We start from the raw sequence: 17,872 nt of genomic DNA on the forward strand, positions 1-17,872 counted from the left end.
TAGCTGCAGCTCCTTTGAACCGAAGAAGCGGGAGAATTCCGGTGCTCCGGTGAGGCCAGTCCACCCTGAGGCCTGCTGTGAGAAACGTGGGCTCAATGGCACAAACGATTATCAATGGTCCAACCCTAGTATTGTTGATGCACAAGATACATCACACACCACCAAAAACGTGCGCATCTTTTCCTTCCAGCGAAAGTGTGGTGCCGCAGGCCCTGAGAAGACACCGCTACGAGGCCCGGGTCTCCATTTCATGGGTTCCTTTAAAAAGTTGCGCTCCTCTGTTCTCCAGGGCATCCAGAACAGAGGAGGTGTGACATTAGACAATCAGGAGAAAGTTGAGGAGAGCAATGGTTTCTTTGTAACTAAAAGACATTTTGGAAGCAGTCAAACCAATGGGAAGGAGATGCCAACGGTTAGCAATGGGGTATCTCCAACTGTACCAAGAACATGTGTCTTAGATGTGGAGGATGATGACGATGAAGATGGCTGTGGCTTACAGAGAAACTCGCACTTCTCGCGGAGTATACGTAGAGCATATGGAGCAGGACGCATCTCCCTGATGGACAATGCTAGAAAGCAGTCAGAAAGTCCAAGCGCTCAAGATCCTGCTTCTCGCCCTCGGCCCTGCAGCACCGTGGAATCCATTGAGCCCAATGACATTTTAGACACTGATGTGAACGCCTTGAGTAGACTTAGCAAAAGTGCTGACAACTTGCACGTATACAAAAGCCCGTTCAAACGCAAAGTACCCTCAAGTCAGACCCAGAACCTGGAAGATCCAAGCACCAAAAATTTCCAGAGAACATCTAGTGCTTCGTCTGTAGTTATGCAGGATTGTGTATCAAGTCGATGTAGGGGAGTTACAGGAGTGCGGGGAAAGATGCTCAAACTCGTCGGCAGCTTAACAGATCTGTCTGCCAACCGCAAGCCGAACAGCGACCCCACCAGCGCAGCTGCCTTGTCGGCTCTCACCCAACTCCATGATGACTATTCCCGCAGGACTCCCTGTGTTCCTGCTAGCGAGCGTCAACGCAGGCCTCCACCGTCCAATACCGGTACTAAAGTTCAGGCTGATGTTCATAACCACACCCCGTTTATACCTGCAGACGCCTTAGGACACATTACCGTTAATTCCTCGGATCTTCAGGTTCCTCAGTGTTCCACAGCCACAGCTCAGGTCCCCAGTTCTTTTGTCCAGATTCCAGTGAGCTCAACTTTGTGTTCAGATATTTCCATCACACACAGCACTGAAAATTGCGGGACTGTAGAAGAAGAGCAAAATTTGAAAATTGACGTTATTCAGGATGAACAGTGCACCAGTCCAGGACATGAGCAGAAACTGGACAGTATTAAAGTTAACTTAGAGGTAAGACTCTATGATAAATGGTGTTAAATATATGGATCAGTCCACTGATGTTGCCAAATACGAGGTCAGATTTGAAGTATTTTCCAGTTTAAATATGAGAAACCCCGAGATAACGTTATAATCAGAATTTACCGGCTATTTTACCTTAGATATGAGACAGTGGAGTATTGAGCATGGATGTTTTGAAAAGAAGGGAAAGATCGTTGTCATCACTTCTGTGAAAACGATTAAATGCTTTAGCGTGCAGGATTGGGAAACTGTGTCAAAATCCAAGCCAGTACAGTTCCAGTGTTTATTGACAACGATGGCAGTTCTTAATCTCGCTTACGTTACGCACCAGACCTTTTTTCATTGATAAAAGTATCGTAGCCAAATATGGTGTAGGAAGGAAAAAAAATTAAAAAGTGAGTTATATAAGGTGGGGCACGGTGGCTTAGTGGTTAGCACGTTCGCCTCACACCTCCAGGGTTGGGGGTTCGATTCCCACCTCCACCTTGTGTGTGTGGAGTTTGCATGTTCTCCCCGTGCCTCGGGGGTTTCCTCCGGGTACTCCGGTTTCCTCCCACGGTCCAAAGACATGCATGGTAGGTTGATTGGCATCTCTGGAAAATTGTCCGTAGTGTGTGATTGCGTGAGTGAATGAGAGTGTGTGTGTGCCCTGCGATGGGTTGGCACTCTGTCCAGGGTGTATCCTGCCTTGATGCCCGATGACGCCTGAGATAGGCACAGGCTCCCCGTGACCCGAGGTAGTTCGGATAAGCGGTAGAAGATGAATGAATGAATGAATGAATGAATGAAGAGCAAAACTAAAATGTAGGTCTGTGATTCACTTTTTGCTTTTACAAACCATTAGAGTCGTCTTTTTTTTTTAGAGTCTTGTATTTAAAGTACGGCCTTTTCTTGAGTAACGTTATAGAGCGTTAATGACGTTTATCCGTTTAGACATTTATTATGACTAACAAACACAAACAGGCGTCATATTTCTCGCAGGTTAGTTTGTACAATCTAAATGCTTTTTATTTTTTGCCAGATCTGGCATCCTTAGGTATTGAAAGAGGACAGAATAAAACATCTCCGGTAATGAAAGAGAGATTTATTTTGTCTATTACTGTCAAGGACATGGATTATATGAGGTCAGTTAAGTGTCATTGATTTTATTATCAGAGTTGATAAGTAGCAGCTGAGACGGATTGTATTCAGTGAAGTACATTGATGGACTGATTGTAGCTCACGTCAAACACTTGGCTGACCCCTTTGTGCTCGCACGTATTGGCAGAATGATCACAGGACAATTTCAAATTATCCACAGCGACTTACATTTATCTCATTTATACAGCTGGGCAATTGAGGGTTAAGGGCCTTGATCAGGGGCCCAGGAGTGGCAGCTTAGTGGCCCTAGGGTTCGAGCTCACAACCAATACCTTAACCGCTGAGTTATTACTATTCCTAAAGACTGCTATAGTTCTCTCAGTTTTAATCCCTGTAGCATGAGAAATATTCATTATTAAGCCAGTGTCCTCATTGGAGGGTTTCTGTCAGGTGTAAACACTTGTAGTTCTGTCACACACATGTCTCAGCTGTGGTGTCCGTGACAAGGGTTAATGATTACTTGGGGTTTATGATTAGCACTGTTGCTTAAACACAGCTTAGCTCCTAGACCTGACTCTGGATACTTATCAGCTGGCAAAGGAGTCAAAGTCCAAGAAATGCACCAAACACACACAGACTAGGACACACGCCGGTGTTAGGAACCTGTTCCGTCCCTGATTCTAAGGGAATGGCCCCAAGAGCACAAGCTGCATTGTTTGTTGGTGTTTAGAAGTGTGTGTGTGTGTGTGTGCGTGTGTGTGTGTCACCATGGTGCTGATCCACTGTGTGCCGTTTCAGTGCATCTGGAAGACTCTGGAGAGAGAGAGTGAACATTTAGAGGTAAGCCGTCTTTCTCTCCCTCGGAGGGAAAGTTGAAATGGTTTTTAGAACGAAATCAGGAAATGATTTTAGTAAAAATAATCCTTTAATGTATGTACTGTGTGTTACAGCCTCATTATAAAACACAAACTCTAATGTTTTTTTTTCTGTCTCTTTCCTGCTCTTTACACCGTCAGTCTCTAAACGCAGTCCGTCTGCAGTTACTAAGGACTCGGTTTTGTTTATTTATTTGCTAATCCAGTGAAATCATGTGATGCTGACAATGAGTTAACTCTTATGGCTTAGGAAGTTTAACCATCACGTATTTCTGTTCATCACATTTGCACAATCACTTCTGTTATTATCTTAAGTCTTTCACTGAAAGTGCACTAATTTATTCCAGACGCCATCTGGAGCCCCGTCTTTCACAGACCTCGTGAAGGAAAACGATGAAAAATACGGCGACTCTGTGTTTGTTAGTCCTCCTGTCACACCCACCTGTGCCTCAGCGTCGCCCCTGGTGACAGCACCAACCTCGCCAGCCTCCTCCTGCGACACGCCCATCGTTTCCGTGCCCAGGAGGAGGACGAACAGAAACAGACCTCGACCGATCTCAGACTACGGACAGCTCATCTGCAGGAAGTATGCTGTCCCCAAGGAGGAAGTGGAACTCCAGGGTGATGCTCAGGAGGAACGTAACGCTACTGACGCACACGCCGAGCTGCACAATCAAGAGACCAGCTGTGAGAATGGACACATGGACAGTAGGAGGAGGAGACCGATCTCTGTGATTGGAGGAGTGGATCTGTTTGCATCTCCGGATGAGAAGGAAGACGCTGATTTGCCTACTGTAAGCCTTTCCTTTCTTCATTTTAGCCCTTGATCTTTTAATTAGTAATCAATCCCAAGCTTTCAGCTAGAGAACAATGAAGCCGTTAGCACTTTAGAACGTGCTGCAATTAAAACATTTGGGGTTGTGACTTTTTTGCCATTAATTGTTACATTTATTGTTCGTATGTGAACAGAAATAGAAGATGCCCTTGTTTTTGTCACATGTACATTACAGCACAGTGAAAGTATTTCTTTACATATCTCAACTTTGGAAGTGGGGTCACGGTGGCTTAGTGGTTAGCACGTTCACCTCACACCTCCAGGGTTGGGGGTTCGATTCCCACCTCCACCTTGTGTGTGTGGAGTTTGCATGTTCTCCCCGTGCCTCGGGGGTTTCCTCCGGGTACTCCGGTTTCCTCCCCCGGTCCAAAGACATGCATGGTAGGTTGATTGGCATATCTGGAAAATTGTCCGTAGTGTGTGATTGCGTGAGTGAATGAGAGTGTGTGTGTGCCCTGTGATGGGTTGGCACTCCGTCCAGGGTGTATCCTGCCTTGATGCCCGATGACGCCTGAGATAGGCACAGGCTCCCCGTGACCCGAAGTAGAAGATGAATGAATGAATGAATGAACTTTGGAAGTTGGGGTCATAGCGCAGGGTCAGACATGATACAGAAGCAGTGAAGGTTTAGGGGCCTTGCTTAGGGGCCCAACAGTGGCAGCTTGACCCTGATCTTCTAATCAACATCCCAGAGCCGTAACCACTTGATAAAAAACATCACCATATTAAACGCTGTAGGCAAAAAGGATTAGAACTGGATCGCTAGAACATGAGCTCGAACATGGAACATGGCTCGCTAATGGACCTCATCTTCTTGAGCTTCTGCATAGCTAATTAAGAACATTTAATTAAGCATATTAAAAGCTAGCTAGCTTATTTGAACAGGAATTGTAATGTTTATCATTATACTTTGTCAAGAAAACAACCACTTGTTGAATGGTTCAGGAAAGTTCCTGCGAGCTCCAGCTAACGTTACATCAGTATTTTTAACCCCATTGAAAGTTATTTATTCAAACTAGCTCATATTATCAACTAAACCACAAGCGAAGGTGGTGTTTATTTCTAGAGGCCGTGCTCCTGGATCCTCTGACCGAGTGTCAGGTGCCACGTTTCATTAAAGCTGGATCTTCTCATTCAAAAACGCTGTCAACAGAAAGGTAAAAACATGAAGAAGAAATGACCGATAAGAAAAAAAAACTGCTCAGATGTGATGATTACGGAGAGAACGCAGTAGTCACGTTTCCTCTTTCACCGTACGTGGTCCTACTGTAGGTCATCTAGTTAAAGATTCCTTGAGGTTTAATGATGCATTCATGACTCTGAGTGTCGGTCTGAGTCATAATTGGCACAGAGCAAAGCAGTCGAGAACAAAAAACAACATAACGTCCCGCTCTCACTTTCTCATACCACAAGCTCAGACACATCCAGAAGTTTCTGCGGGTTTTAAATGACCTCACAAAACAACTCCTGCTTACAGTCGACCCTATCTGGATTATCTCTAGTCTACATGTGATGACTTTTTGCTGTACTTAGAAAAGAACACAAACAGCCCGTTTACTCCAAACTCACTTCTAGTGCACGTGTAAAAGCGACAGAGTCAGATCACAGATTCAACACAACAGCTGATGTGCACTCAGAAATACGACAGGATGAGAAAAATCTTTACTTCCAGACGCTTCACTGGGTCCATGTTGGTTATATAAACATACTGACAAATTCTTAACATTCTTAAGAGGACGGATTTACAGACACTTTCCCGTTGGAACAATATTGTGAACTTCAGGAAACTTTATTTGTTGATTTTGTAACTGAATCTGAGCATTTACTCTGTGGGGTAAAGAAAACCTTTTAAAAAAAAAAAAAGGGTTTATTTTATAGACGCCGGAGAACCGGATGGAAACTTGAAACGGAAAAATCGAACCAGAATTGTTTTTTTTTCTAGAGAAATCTGGAGGCTTGCTTATTTATTTATTTATTTATTTATTTATTTATTTATTTATTTATTTATTAATTAATGTATATTATCTGTATTATTAATTTAGTGCCACCTACAACAGTGGATTCAGATTCATCTAACTCGGTGGTTAAGGTGTTGTGAGTCGTGAGTTTTTTACCCCAGAGCCACCGAGCTGCCACTCCTGTGGCCCCTGAGCAAGGCCCTTAACCCTCAATTGCTCATCTGTATAAATGAGATAAATGTAAGTCGCTCTGTAAGGGACGTTTACCAAATAATGTCAATGTATGTACAGTATAAGTCCAAATCTTGTCTCTCAGCACAGGGGAACAAAGGGTCTAAAAACTTATGTACATGTGATAGTTCAGTTTTTTTCTTTTTAATAAATTTACAGACATTTCTAAAAATTGTGTGTAAATTTATGAGAAAATAAAGGATTTGAATGATTGTGCTGTTATTAGAATCTACTGTATATGCAATAAACAGTGCAAAACATATGATTTGATTCTGTCTCATAGCTCCACATTTCAGACGTTTACTGCCTTTATGTTTCTGTAATAAGTGAGTTTACAGTATGTAGTTTTTCTGTGTGTAGAAAATTTCATGTCATGTCGAAAGGTGCTGGAGTTTTCCTTCGAGTCCTTATTCATTGTTAGAAGGTTATCGCACCCCTCAACATGTCACGGCATGTCGGTAGTGGAGACTCCTCTTCAGCGTGATGTAAATTGCTCAGTATTTTTGTGGTGTAATTTCATTTCTTCATCTGCACAGACTTGATCAGTGTGGGGTTTTTTCTTTTACGAAATGAGTGATAAAAAACTGCCTGTAACACAAGCTGACGCATCGCAGTGTGTTGAGATGAATGTAAAATGACACGTTTACCCTTTTGTCAGGTCACAGCTCGGTACAGGACGGTCACTGAACTCTGTGAACATAAACCATGGTGAACATCCATAAGTGAAATTGTGGTCCTTCTGCTTTTTTGTAGCCTGTTGTTCGACCCCCTGTACCCTCTCACGGCGTGCCTCCGTACCGCGCCGTGTCTGCCCGCCTGCGCCCCTGCGTCTTCTCCCAGAGCACACCGACAGGCCTGGACCGAGTGGGCTGGCGCAAACCACGCCGAGTCCTCAGTGGTGAGTGTGTGTGTGTGTGTGTGTGTGTGTGTGTGTTTATGAAAGAGAGACATTGCATGGTTGCTTTTTGTTACATGATAGATTGGTGTGTGTGTGTGTGTGTGTGTGTGTGTGTGTGTCTGCGCTGTACAGATGGGAACTCAGGCCCCGACGACTGTGTGAGTGAGGAGGATGGCAGTTTTGATGAGCTTACAGATGGAACACCGTATCTGCAGCCAGAGGTCGATCTGTCCACTTTAAACCAGGTCAGTAATCAGACACGTGAGTGTGTGTGAGAGTGTGTGTGTGAGAGTGTGTGTGTGAGAGTGTGTGTGTGAGAGTGTGTGTGTGAGAGTGTGTGTGTGAGAGTGTGTGTGTGAGAGTGTGTGTGTGAGAGTGTGTGTGTGAGAGTGTGTGTGTGTGTGAGAGTGTGTGTGTGAGAGTGTGTGTGTGAGAGTGTGTGTGTGAGAGTGTGTGTGTGAGTGTGTGTGTGTGAGAGTGTGTGTGTGAGAGTGTGTGTGTGAGAGTGTGTGTGTGTGAGTGTGTGTGTGAGTGTGTGTGTGTGTGAGTGTGTGTGTGAGTGTGTGTGTGAGTGTGTGTGTGAGTGTGTGTGTGAGTGTGTGAGTGTGTGTGTGAGTGTGTGTGTGAGTGTGTGTGTGAGTGTGTGTGTGTGTGCGAGTGGTTGTGTGTGTGTGTGTGTGTGTGTGTGTGTGTGTGTGAGTGTGTGTGTGTGTGAGTGTGTGTGTGAGTGTGAGTGTGTGTGTGTGCGAGTGGTTGTGTGTGAGTGTGTGTGTGTGTGTGTGTGTGATTGACTGTGACTGAAGTTGTTGATTAATTAATTAGTTATAAATGTTTTATAAAGGAATAACAACAATAAAACAACTCTTTTACTTAACTGAAATGTTGCCATAGATACAGTAACTCCTCTTTAACAGCCCACTCTGTAGTGGTTTATTTGTTCTCTAACAGCAGGACACTTTATGTTTTATTCCTCTTTGCACTGTGTAACTCTGTGTGGCTCCATTATATAAAATCTGTTCCATACTCTAGCAGCTTTGGGTGTAAAACCCTGTGTGGATTTATCAGGTCTGTATTCACAAAGTCCTCCAATGTTTCACTGCTGCAATCAAGTCTGTGTGAAATTTACTGCTATGAAATATACAGAACCGAGAATAAACATACATATCGTCGCTGTCAGGCGGAAACCTCGTATCTCCAAAACCGTTATTTTTCAGGAAATTAAAAAAACTCCGTACCTTATCTGCAGTGCACAGGGTTTAGTCCGCGTTGCAGTGGATTGTCTTGCACTAAATTCCTGTCCTCAGACGAGCACCAGAACTAGCGGGGGTCAAGATTTTTTTTTCTTTGAGCCCAGTGTTTTGAAGACATTTACCTCAGAAGACGTGTTGATTCGTTGCGACTCTTCTTGAGGAGAAATATGCCGTGAAGCTCTCCTGCGGAGTGAGGAAGAGGTGGACAGTTGAAGTGTCCAATGGAGTTATGAGATTTGCGCTCAAGCTATTTTCAAGACTTTAGATTGGTTAATAACTTGTTAAAATAACAGACCCACGTGGGGACTGACCAATAGCATCCATATGTTTAAAATTATATGAAATTGACAAAATTTGGACATACGAGGTTTCCGCCCGACAGCGACGATATGTATAAATATTCATATTTATTCTTGGTATAGTATTGAGAAAAAGAAAACATTGGAACCCTTTACAAAGCCAAGCAATGGTTGTATTGTGAGCTTCAACAGCACCCTCACAATAACGCAGCTTTTCTTTGCGAGTGCTGGTAAATATGAAGTTAATCGCACCTCAGAGGCTACGAGGATTAACGAGCTTTGCTTCACGCGTGTTAGACAGATCCGTCTTTACTGAGTTGTGAGATTCCATGCTGTTTCATGTCGAATTGATTCTTTTTTAATACAGCTCGATGAATCATGACTCGTGTATCACGCTCAGGGTTTTCTAGCACATCTCATGCAGCATAATCTGTGTGATTGCTCTTGATAAGTTAAAGATCACTTTGTCAGGTCGTACACACTTACGTTACGTCTGCTTTCACCAAGAAGCCACACGACTCCAGCTCGAAGCTTGTCCTCAGAGCTCCTGCCGCGAGCCGAGCCGGTCCATCTTTACCACAGCATTAGTCACTCATTTGCACATCAAGGATTATTTGCATGTGGAATAAATGACAATGGGTTTAGTGAAGGAGGCGAATTCATTCTCAGAAGGAGCCTTTATTTAAATGACATGCACTCAGTTGTGTTTTCCTCCCTGCACATGACCTGGTGTCCCTTTGCTCGGTCAGACGTAATTTAATACAGGATTTCTTCTCTGGGGTTTTCAGTATAAGAGAAAGTACAAAAGATATAGAATACTGTGTGTGTGAGCATGTATGTGTGTGTGTGTGTGTGTGTGTGTGTGTGAGAGAGAGAAAGCATGTTTGTGTGTGTGAGCATGTGTGTGTGTATGTGTGTGTGAGCATGTGAGAGCGTGTGTGTGTGTGAGAGAGAGCGTGTGTATGTGAGAGAGCGTGTGTATGTGAGTGTGAGAGAGCGTGTGTATATGAGAGAGCGTGTGTATGTGAGAGAGCGTGTGTGTGTGTGAGAGAGATCATGTGTGTGAGAGTGTGTGTGTGTGTGTGAGCGTGTGTAATCATGCGTGTGTGTAAGCGTCTTTGTGTTTCTAGGTGGAGATTCTGAAGAGGTGATGTGGTCTTTCTGTGTGTGTGTGTGTGTGTGTGTGTGTGTGTGTGTGTGTGTTGCTGGGTGGGGTTACTGATGATATTTTGTGGTGATGCCGTCTATGAGCTGTGTGTGTGTTAACAGAGCATTCATACTTTCCAGTCATTACACTACACGGGTTCAGAGTGTCATGGGGTTTGGTAACAAATCCACAATTCCACATTATTTCTATGACTAAGTTCTGTAACTAAACACTCGGTAACTAAGCTAAATTTAGTGTAGCTAACAGACATGTGGGCGGAGCTAGAAGTCATTCAGAACACTGACTAATAAAATGCAGTAATTACAGAGTTATAATAAACACTGGGGCTAAATCTCAGATCACTAAAGGAACGTGTCTTCTCCTAACTTTAATATTAAACTTCTTATAGCAACAAACAAAGAAATAGTATAATTATTACAGTAAATACATAAAGTGACTTGTAAAGTGCCATAAATGTAGTTATTATATGTGGTATTAAGACTACCGTAAATATGCTAACAAACGGGCAGAGTTCAATATAATTAATATAATTACCAAAAAAAATACATTAACAAACGGACGAAGTAAAATGCATTTCAGTCAATATACTGACGATACATTAAATCTAGGAGCATTACAACCATAAATAAACTAACAAACGGACAAACTGAAACACATCTTAGGAGCGTTATAACAACAGCCACAAGCGTAAACGTACTAACAGATTGTGTTTGCTTCAGCTGCAGACATTACCGTAATGCCTGTATTAGCACGCCTAGCATAACAACTTTACAGCGTGGTCAGTTAGATTAACGCTACAGGTAGATGCATCACTTTAAGTTCTCACTGTGTGGACCATATGGTGCTGAGAGAACTACGATGCTCAGACTTTCACTCACAAGCGATCGAATTTACAGACCGAGTTCTTTTTATGTGTCTCCACCTCAGTATATCTCGTCAGGACATGTCGTTTACGCCGAGGCTCTTTGGGACCACGTGACGATGGGTGAGCAGGAGCTGGCCTTCAAAGCCGGGGACGTCATCCGGGTACTGGACGCCCAGGAGAAAGACTGGTGGTGGGGGCTGGTGGGCGAGCGGCAGGCCTGGTTCCCCTCCAGCTTTGTGAGAGTAAGTGTAGAATGAGCTGAGCTCGGGTTCCCTCAGAGCGACGAGCGTGAAACAAAGCCACGCTCAGGCCACGCTGAGCCATGGAAACTTCTGAATGGCTCCTGGGGTTGAGTTAAGAGGGCACCGAAGGAGCGTCACCATGGTTACGGCTATTGATTGGCAGGTGTTGCGGGAGGTGGGGGTCATGGGAACGGCGAGGTTTCTAAAGGATGGTGGAAGTACTGTAAGTTTGTCTTCTTAGGGAGCAAATATGGAGGTTTTGACCTCTTGATTTACTTTGCAGCAGATCAGGTAGTGTCGAGTGGAACTGAACAAATACGACGTTTGCTCAGTGTCAAAGCTTAACATAGCTTAAACATGTAAAAAATGAATTAACCAAAGCCTTTAATATATTACTGGGATTTTAATATTTATGGAAAGTTCACATGGTGTCCTTTTGTCTCGTAGGTGCGTGTGAATCAGGAGGACTCGCCCGGTGACGGTGTGGAGAACTCTCCGGAACAACAGGAGGCTCTTTCTAAAGAACCACGCAGCCAGACGTCTGAACACCGAGAGCAGATGAGGGCTAACGTGGTCCAGGAGATCATGAACACCGAGCGCGTCTACATCAAACACCTCCGAGACATCTGTGAGGTGAGCTGCTGTCACTCCACACTTTAATTCCACCTCGTTATGTTTCATCATGTTTTTATGTATCAACGTGATCAACATTAGAAGCGTCTCAAGGATGAAGACTCTGAATGAATTGTTTAATGTTCACACGCCATGTACAGCCGACGCGTACAAGTTTCCACACCTTCGACGTCTTACTTTATAACAATAAGACTTCATTTAATTATTTTATTCATCTGATTTCTCGTTGTAAAATAATCACTGGGATGTATTTGGACATCCCATCATTTTAGTACAGTATTAAAATACACTTTAAAGTATTACACAATGTATAGAGTGTATACATTTCAGACACTATTTTGTATCTGAACCGATTTAAAGGCCACGTCCACAAGCAACAACAATCTAAATAGAAGGTCAATACACACCCTCATAAAAACGGCTCCATTTGATAGCTCGTTGTTCCACGATGCTTTACAAACACACATCACACACTACTTTCATTAGTCAAAGTAAAAAATGAACAGTTTCCGGATGATTTTGTGTTCTAAAGTGGGAAAAAAAATGTTTTATTAAAATTTTCACATTTAATTTCCATTGTCTCAAAGCAGATTTACAAAAGAGAAAATAGATAAATAAATAAATAAATAAATAAATAAATATAGAATACTAAGAAGAAAAAATAAGGATAAAATTAAATTCATTAATATATACAATTAAAGTGTAAAATTCATTTAAAAATATGAACTTAAAATTTAAAATACTATACATCTAAACGTTTGCCTTTCACTTTGCACCTATAATCTTCTCCAGTATTTTCAGTTCTCTTAGCTGTGATACATCAGCTGTTCAGTAAAATTGTGTATTATTATTTAAATAGTATTAGTAGTAATAATAGGCCTCGTTGTTGTAGCTCTGTCCTGGAAAATCTTGGTTCGTTACTAAAATCAGCACATTTTTAACATGATAACACGGTGACTCAGGACTCAGTGGAGGGATTTGCATTTCTTTATCTAAAACCCTCATTGTGTCTAATCCTTCCCAGATAAAAGAATCACAGCAGGAATCTTTCTCACTGTGCGTTTTTCACATCGAGCTCCATGTGTGGTTTTCGTGGTTCTCACTGCTGCCCCCTGAAGGAAAGAAAAGTCGATCCTTCATAGGATACTTTCTTCTTTCTTCAGTGACAGGGTTTTTCTCTCTCTCTCTCCCTCTGTGTGTGTGTGTGTGTGTGTGTGTGTGTGTGTGTGTGTGTGTTTAGGGATATATTCGTCAGTGCAGGAAACACCCAGGCATGTTCACAGACACCCAGCTCAAGACCATCTTCAGCAACATCGAAGAGATCTACAAATTCCAACGAAAGTTCCTGAAGGATCTAGAAAAAAATTATGACAAAGAAAACCCTCATCTGAGTGAGATTGGGTCATGCTTCCTTCAACAGGTACATATATTTAAAGAAAAGAGAGAAAAGAGAGAAAGCCGGTGAAGGGTGAAGAAAGGACAGTTTATAATTATAACAACGATCTCTTTATATCAACTTGTTTCATTAACATTTTATTAAATTATTAACATTAAATGTTATAAAATGAACTACTTTAATATCCAGGTCTGCTCAGTGTAAAGAAGACTGTAAAGGCTGTGGAGGTTTTGGAGGTTTGTTCTGCTTTGCTTTAACACGTGATTCTCCTTCTCACACATTCCGTCGTCTCCGTCAGGGTGAAGGTTTCTCCATATACTCGGAGTATTGTAACACACACCCGGCGGCGTGCACAGAGCTGCAGCGACTGATGAAGCAGGGACGCTATAAACACTTCTTCGAGGCCTGTCGCCTCCTGCAGCAGATGATTGACATCTCCATCGCCGGCTTCCTGCTCACGCCTGTGCAGAAGATCTGCAAATACCCACTTCAGCTGGGCGAGCTGCTCAAGTACACACCAAAAGGCCACAGGTAACATTCACACACACACACACACACACACACACACACACACACACACATTTTTTTCAAAATTAAATTTTTATGTTCATTTTTAAATTATTTTGAATAATTCAGCAAGAAGATGCATGACGTGTCTTTAAAATATCCTAAAATTCTACATAGCTTTTATTTTACAAATGTTTACAGTTGGCTTCTAATAAAATTGCTATTTAAACTGATTAGTAAAATAAAAAAGTTGTATAATAAAGTTTTGCTCCAAAAAAAAAATCCATAAATTCATGCGCTTAAAGTTTGCATTTTAGTGCTTTATATATGACAACATAACAAAATTATTCACACAAAACATGAATATTCTAGAAAGCTTTTCTTATAGACCGATAAACACAGTGAATTATTTATCACATTATTAACAGCCTTATTATCATCTGCTTTTATTACATGAATCATTAACGTGCTCGTTTCAGTGACTACGCCGGAGTGTGTAAAGCCCATGAGGCGATGAAGAACGTGGCCAGTCTGATCAACGAGAGGAAGAGGAGGCTGGAGAGCATCGACACCATCGCTCACTGGCAGGAGGCCATCGTTCACTGGGAGGTGAGGACGGAGCGCTGATCTCCGATGTTGTCTCAGCTGCACTTCAGCATGACTGAGTCACTCAGCTGTACAACTTTTCACACTCTGGTTGACACGTGTTCGGGGAAAAAAATGCGGTCGAAAAGGTCAAACACGACTTCAGTGTAGTTTAAGGGGCCGGGTTTTGTTTTTTAAACATGGTTTAAAGTCAGGCAGCTTCATGGTATTAAGAAGAAAATTATCACAAATATTTGGAGTTTGTCACACACACACATACACACACCACACACACTGAGGCTCGTTAGATAAGGAATTAAAGATTCTTAGGTTCCTAAAATGTTTTTTATATATATATATATATATATATATATATATATATATATATATATATATATATATATATATATATAGGGGGGCACGGTGGCTTAGTGGTTAACACGTTCGCCTCACACCTCCAGGGTTGGGGGTTCGATTCCCGCCTCCACCTTGTGTGTGTGGAGTTTGCATGTTCTCCCCGTGCCTCGGGGGTTTCCTCCGGGTACTCCGGTTTCCTCGCCCCGGTCCAAAGACATGCATGGTAGGTTGATTGGCATCTCTGGAAAATTGTCCCTAGTGTGTGATTGCGTGAGTGAATGAGAGTGTGTGTGTGTGTGTGTGCCCTGCGATGGGTTGGCACTCCGTCCAGGGTGTATCCTGCCTTGATGCCCGATGACACCTGAGATAGGCACAGGCTCCCCGTGACCCGAGGTAGTTCGGATAAGCGGTAGATGATGAATGAGAGATTTAAAGAATTATTCATATGTGTACGTTGCGTTTCAGCCTTGCACACCCTCAGCTCAATACCCGTGCTGTCCACCAGGGGGCAACCTCACTGAGAAACAATACATTACATTGCTGTATAATGTACATAGATCACAGTGATTCCTTGCTGTCAGTGATTTTATTAGTTATTACAATTGTAATCAAAATATTTTCTATTATTTATTTATTATTCTTTTTATTAAACAATTTATTTCTAAAATATTTATTACTTTATAAAAATAACTGTCATGCGCCGCTTGTGTTTTTGGTCAGGGTGAAGATGTGCTATCCCGGAGCTCTGAGCTTATTCATTCGGGTGAGCTGACGCGTGTGGTTCGTGCCGGGAAGACGCAGCAACGCAGCTGCTTCCTGTTCGACCACCAGCTGGTCTTCTGTAAAAAGGACGTCCTGTGGCGGGACCTTCTGCACTACCGTGGACGCCTTAACACAGACATCTTGGTACCGCTGGATCTGCCTGACGGGCGTCATCCGGACCTGGGAACGCTGCGAAACGCCGTCGCCCTGCGTAACCACGACACGCTGGAGGTGTTGTGTGTGCTGAGCTGTAGGAAAGCCCAGGACAAGCAGCTGTGGCTGGAGGCTTTCAGTCGAGAACGCAGACGTGTGAAAGAGGACCAGGAGATGGGTGAGTCTGGAGGCTTTACCTCAGTCTCTTACAAAGCCTTGACACTTAGAAAAAAGGCAGAGAAAGGTCTATTATCATTTATATATATTTTTAATTTAAAGTAAGTAATATATTTATTATTAGGCTTAATCTGTATGAACATCCTCTATACACATCAATGTGTAAGATGTTCTGAACAATAAAAAGATAATGTTGTGATAACGCTGTGGTATAAATAGAAATAATAGAAGGAACCATGTGGTGATGTGATATAACAAACTGTTTCATCTCTCTCACAGGAATGGAGATTAGTGAAACCCAAAGGAAGCAAGCGATTCAAAATGCCAGAAAATCCAAGCAAGGCAAAATGAAAAGTAAGATCAGTTTTTTATAGAAAAAAAAACTTTTTATATATATATATATATATATATATATATATATACAGTATGTATATGTGTGTGTATATATATAATAAAACTATAATTAGCTACCAGTAACATCCACTGCTAACATCTACCAGTAAGATTACCCAATAACATCTACCACTAATATCTACTAGTAACATCCACCGCTAACATCTACTAGTAACATCTACCACTAATATCTACCACTAACATCCACTGCCAACATCCACTGCTAACATATACCACTTACATTTACCACTAACATCCACCGCTAACATCTATCATTAACATCCATTGCTAACATCTCCCACTATCACCTTCAACTAACATCTACTGCTAAACATCTACGCTTAACATTACTCAATAACATCTAACACTAAACATCTACCGCTAAATATCTACCACTAACATTTCTCACTAACAACGACCATTAACATCTGGCACTGAATGCAGGAGATTTACAATAAATAAATAAATAAATACAATAAAGATATAAAATAAAACTATAATTAGCTCATGTGAGCTAACGTTAATTCTGTATGCATGTGTGTGTTTGTTTTCCCAGATATAAAATACGCAGGTCACCCAGTGTCTCATCACCACCAACCCTTACACCCTGTCCACCAGCGCCACATCACTGTACCCACCAGTATCCCCCAGCAGCAGGTCTTTTCTTTAGCAGAACCCAAGAGGAAACCTGCACATCTTTGGTACACGTTCACGCGCAACGCTCTTTTCAGGAAATGACCAGAAAAATAAAAACTTTTATACATATTCTTTAAACGACGATATGAAGAAGTTCCTCGTACGGTCCCGGTGCCAATGTGAAGGACGAAAGAAAACAACAAATGAATGAAGTCTGTGTGTGTGTATATGTGTGTGTGTATATGTGTGTGTGTATATGTGTGTGTGTATATGTGTGTATATGTGTGTATATGTGTGTGAGTGTGTGTGAGTGTGTGTGTGTGTGTGTGTGTCTGTGTGTGTGTGTGTGTGTTTGTTTGGTACCAAAATTGTTGATAGTCTATATGTTTTTGTGTTGCTGGTGTGGTAACGGTGCTGCTTGTATAAGATTTTGTATCGTTCTGTTCACCACATCACCGTATGTTAAAAGCGACAACGCTGTGTATTCATCAGGCTTGTTGTTTAATTTTATAAAGGTAAGGCTGGAACCTTTTTAAAAAGTTAGTCCTAACTTTAGAAAAGTCAAACACTGCACTAATAACCTCATGTTCTGTAAATAAACACTTAGAAAAAGAAAAGTACACCTGCGTATAAACCTACTGTGACTTGTTGTTTACTCATGCACACGTTTTTCTGCACATCTTAAGTCTTGTTCACAAATGGTCTCGATCACCCCAGACATCCCGAGTTCTTCTGTTTGTCTGTAGACATACTGGACATTTAACACGTTCATCACTGGAACCAATAGAATAGACTGAAAGTAAAGTACAGGTCATGCAGGGTTTCTTTTTTTTGCCCAGTCCTACCCTCCTCTACAGGAATATAGACCACATTTGATAAAACATGATAAAATGGCCTTCCGGTGGAGATTAGGTAGATATGCAGAGGACACCTCACTGTGTTCTTGCACATTGGGTCACTCTTGTGAAGAATATGTGACGCAATGCCCTATAGGAAGGCCCTATACACAAGAAAGCACAATGAAGTGCCCTATAGATTGACCATGCAGTACAGAATACATGATACAGAGGGCAGTTTGTTGTATTTCCTTGCACATAGGGGCACCTTAGTGGAGAACATGTGATGCAGTTCTCTATATCAGCCCTATGGGCGAGAGAACATGATGAAGTGCTTGGTAGGATTTATCCTTTTTTAATC

General features: G+C 42.2%; 1 protein-coding gene across 2 annotated transcripts in view; it reads left to right on the top strand.

The window, feature by feature from the left end:
- Nucleotides 1–17,295, top strand: part of spata13 (spermatogenesis associated 13) — a 25,185-nt gene extending 7,890 nt beyond the window's left edge. For both annotated transcript variants that reach the window (XM_060862342.1, XM_060862341.1), the window contains 13 exons: nucleotides 1–1,366; nucleotides 3,254–3,295; nucleotides 3,678–4,124; nucleotides 7,108–7,252; nucleotides 7,385–7,497; nucleotides 10,897–11,076; nucleotides 11,524–11,709; nucleotides 12,950–13,129; nucleotides 13,404–13,636; nucleotides 14,092–14,221; nucleotides 15,275–15,647; nucleotides 15,926–16,000; nucleotides 16,596–17,295. The exon at nucleotides 1–1,366 is cut by the window's left edge and continues 107 nt beyond it. In XM_060862342.1, coding sequence (XP_060718325.1) covers nucleotides 1–1,366; nucleotides 3,254–3,295; nucleotides 3,678–4,124; nucleotides 7,108–7,252; nucleotides 7,385–7,497; nucleotides 10,897–11,076; nucleotides 11,524–11,709; nucleotides 12,950–13,129; nucleotides 13,404–13,636; nucleotides 14,092–14,221; nucleotides 15,275–15,647; nucleotides 15,926–16,000; nucleotides 16,596–16,777 — 3,652 coding nt within the window. In that variant the 3' untranslated portion in view covers nucleotides 16,778–17,295. The remainder of the gene's footprint in view (nucleotides 1,367–3,253; nucleotides 3,296–3,677; nucleotides 4,125–7,107; nucleotides 7,253–7,384; nucleotides 7,498–10,896; nucleotides 11,077–11,523; nucleotides 11,710–12,949; nucleotides 13,130–13,403; nucleotides 13,637–14,091; nucleotides 14,222–15,274; nucleotides 15,648–15,925; nucleotides 16,001–16,595) is intronic.
- The last annotated feature ends 577 nt before the right edge of the window (nucleotides 17,296–17,872 follow it).

The sequence above is a fragment of the Tachysurus vachellii genome, chromosome 25 (assembly GCF_030014155.1).
Source record: "Tachysurus vachellii isolate PV-2020 chromosome 25, HZAU_Pvac_v1, whole genome shotgun sequence".
Taxonomy (NCBI): Eukaryota; Metazoa; Chordata; class Actinopteri; order Siluriformes; family Bagridae; genus Tachysurus; species Tachysurus vachellii.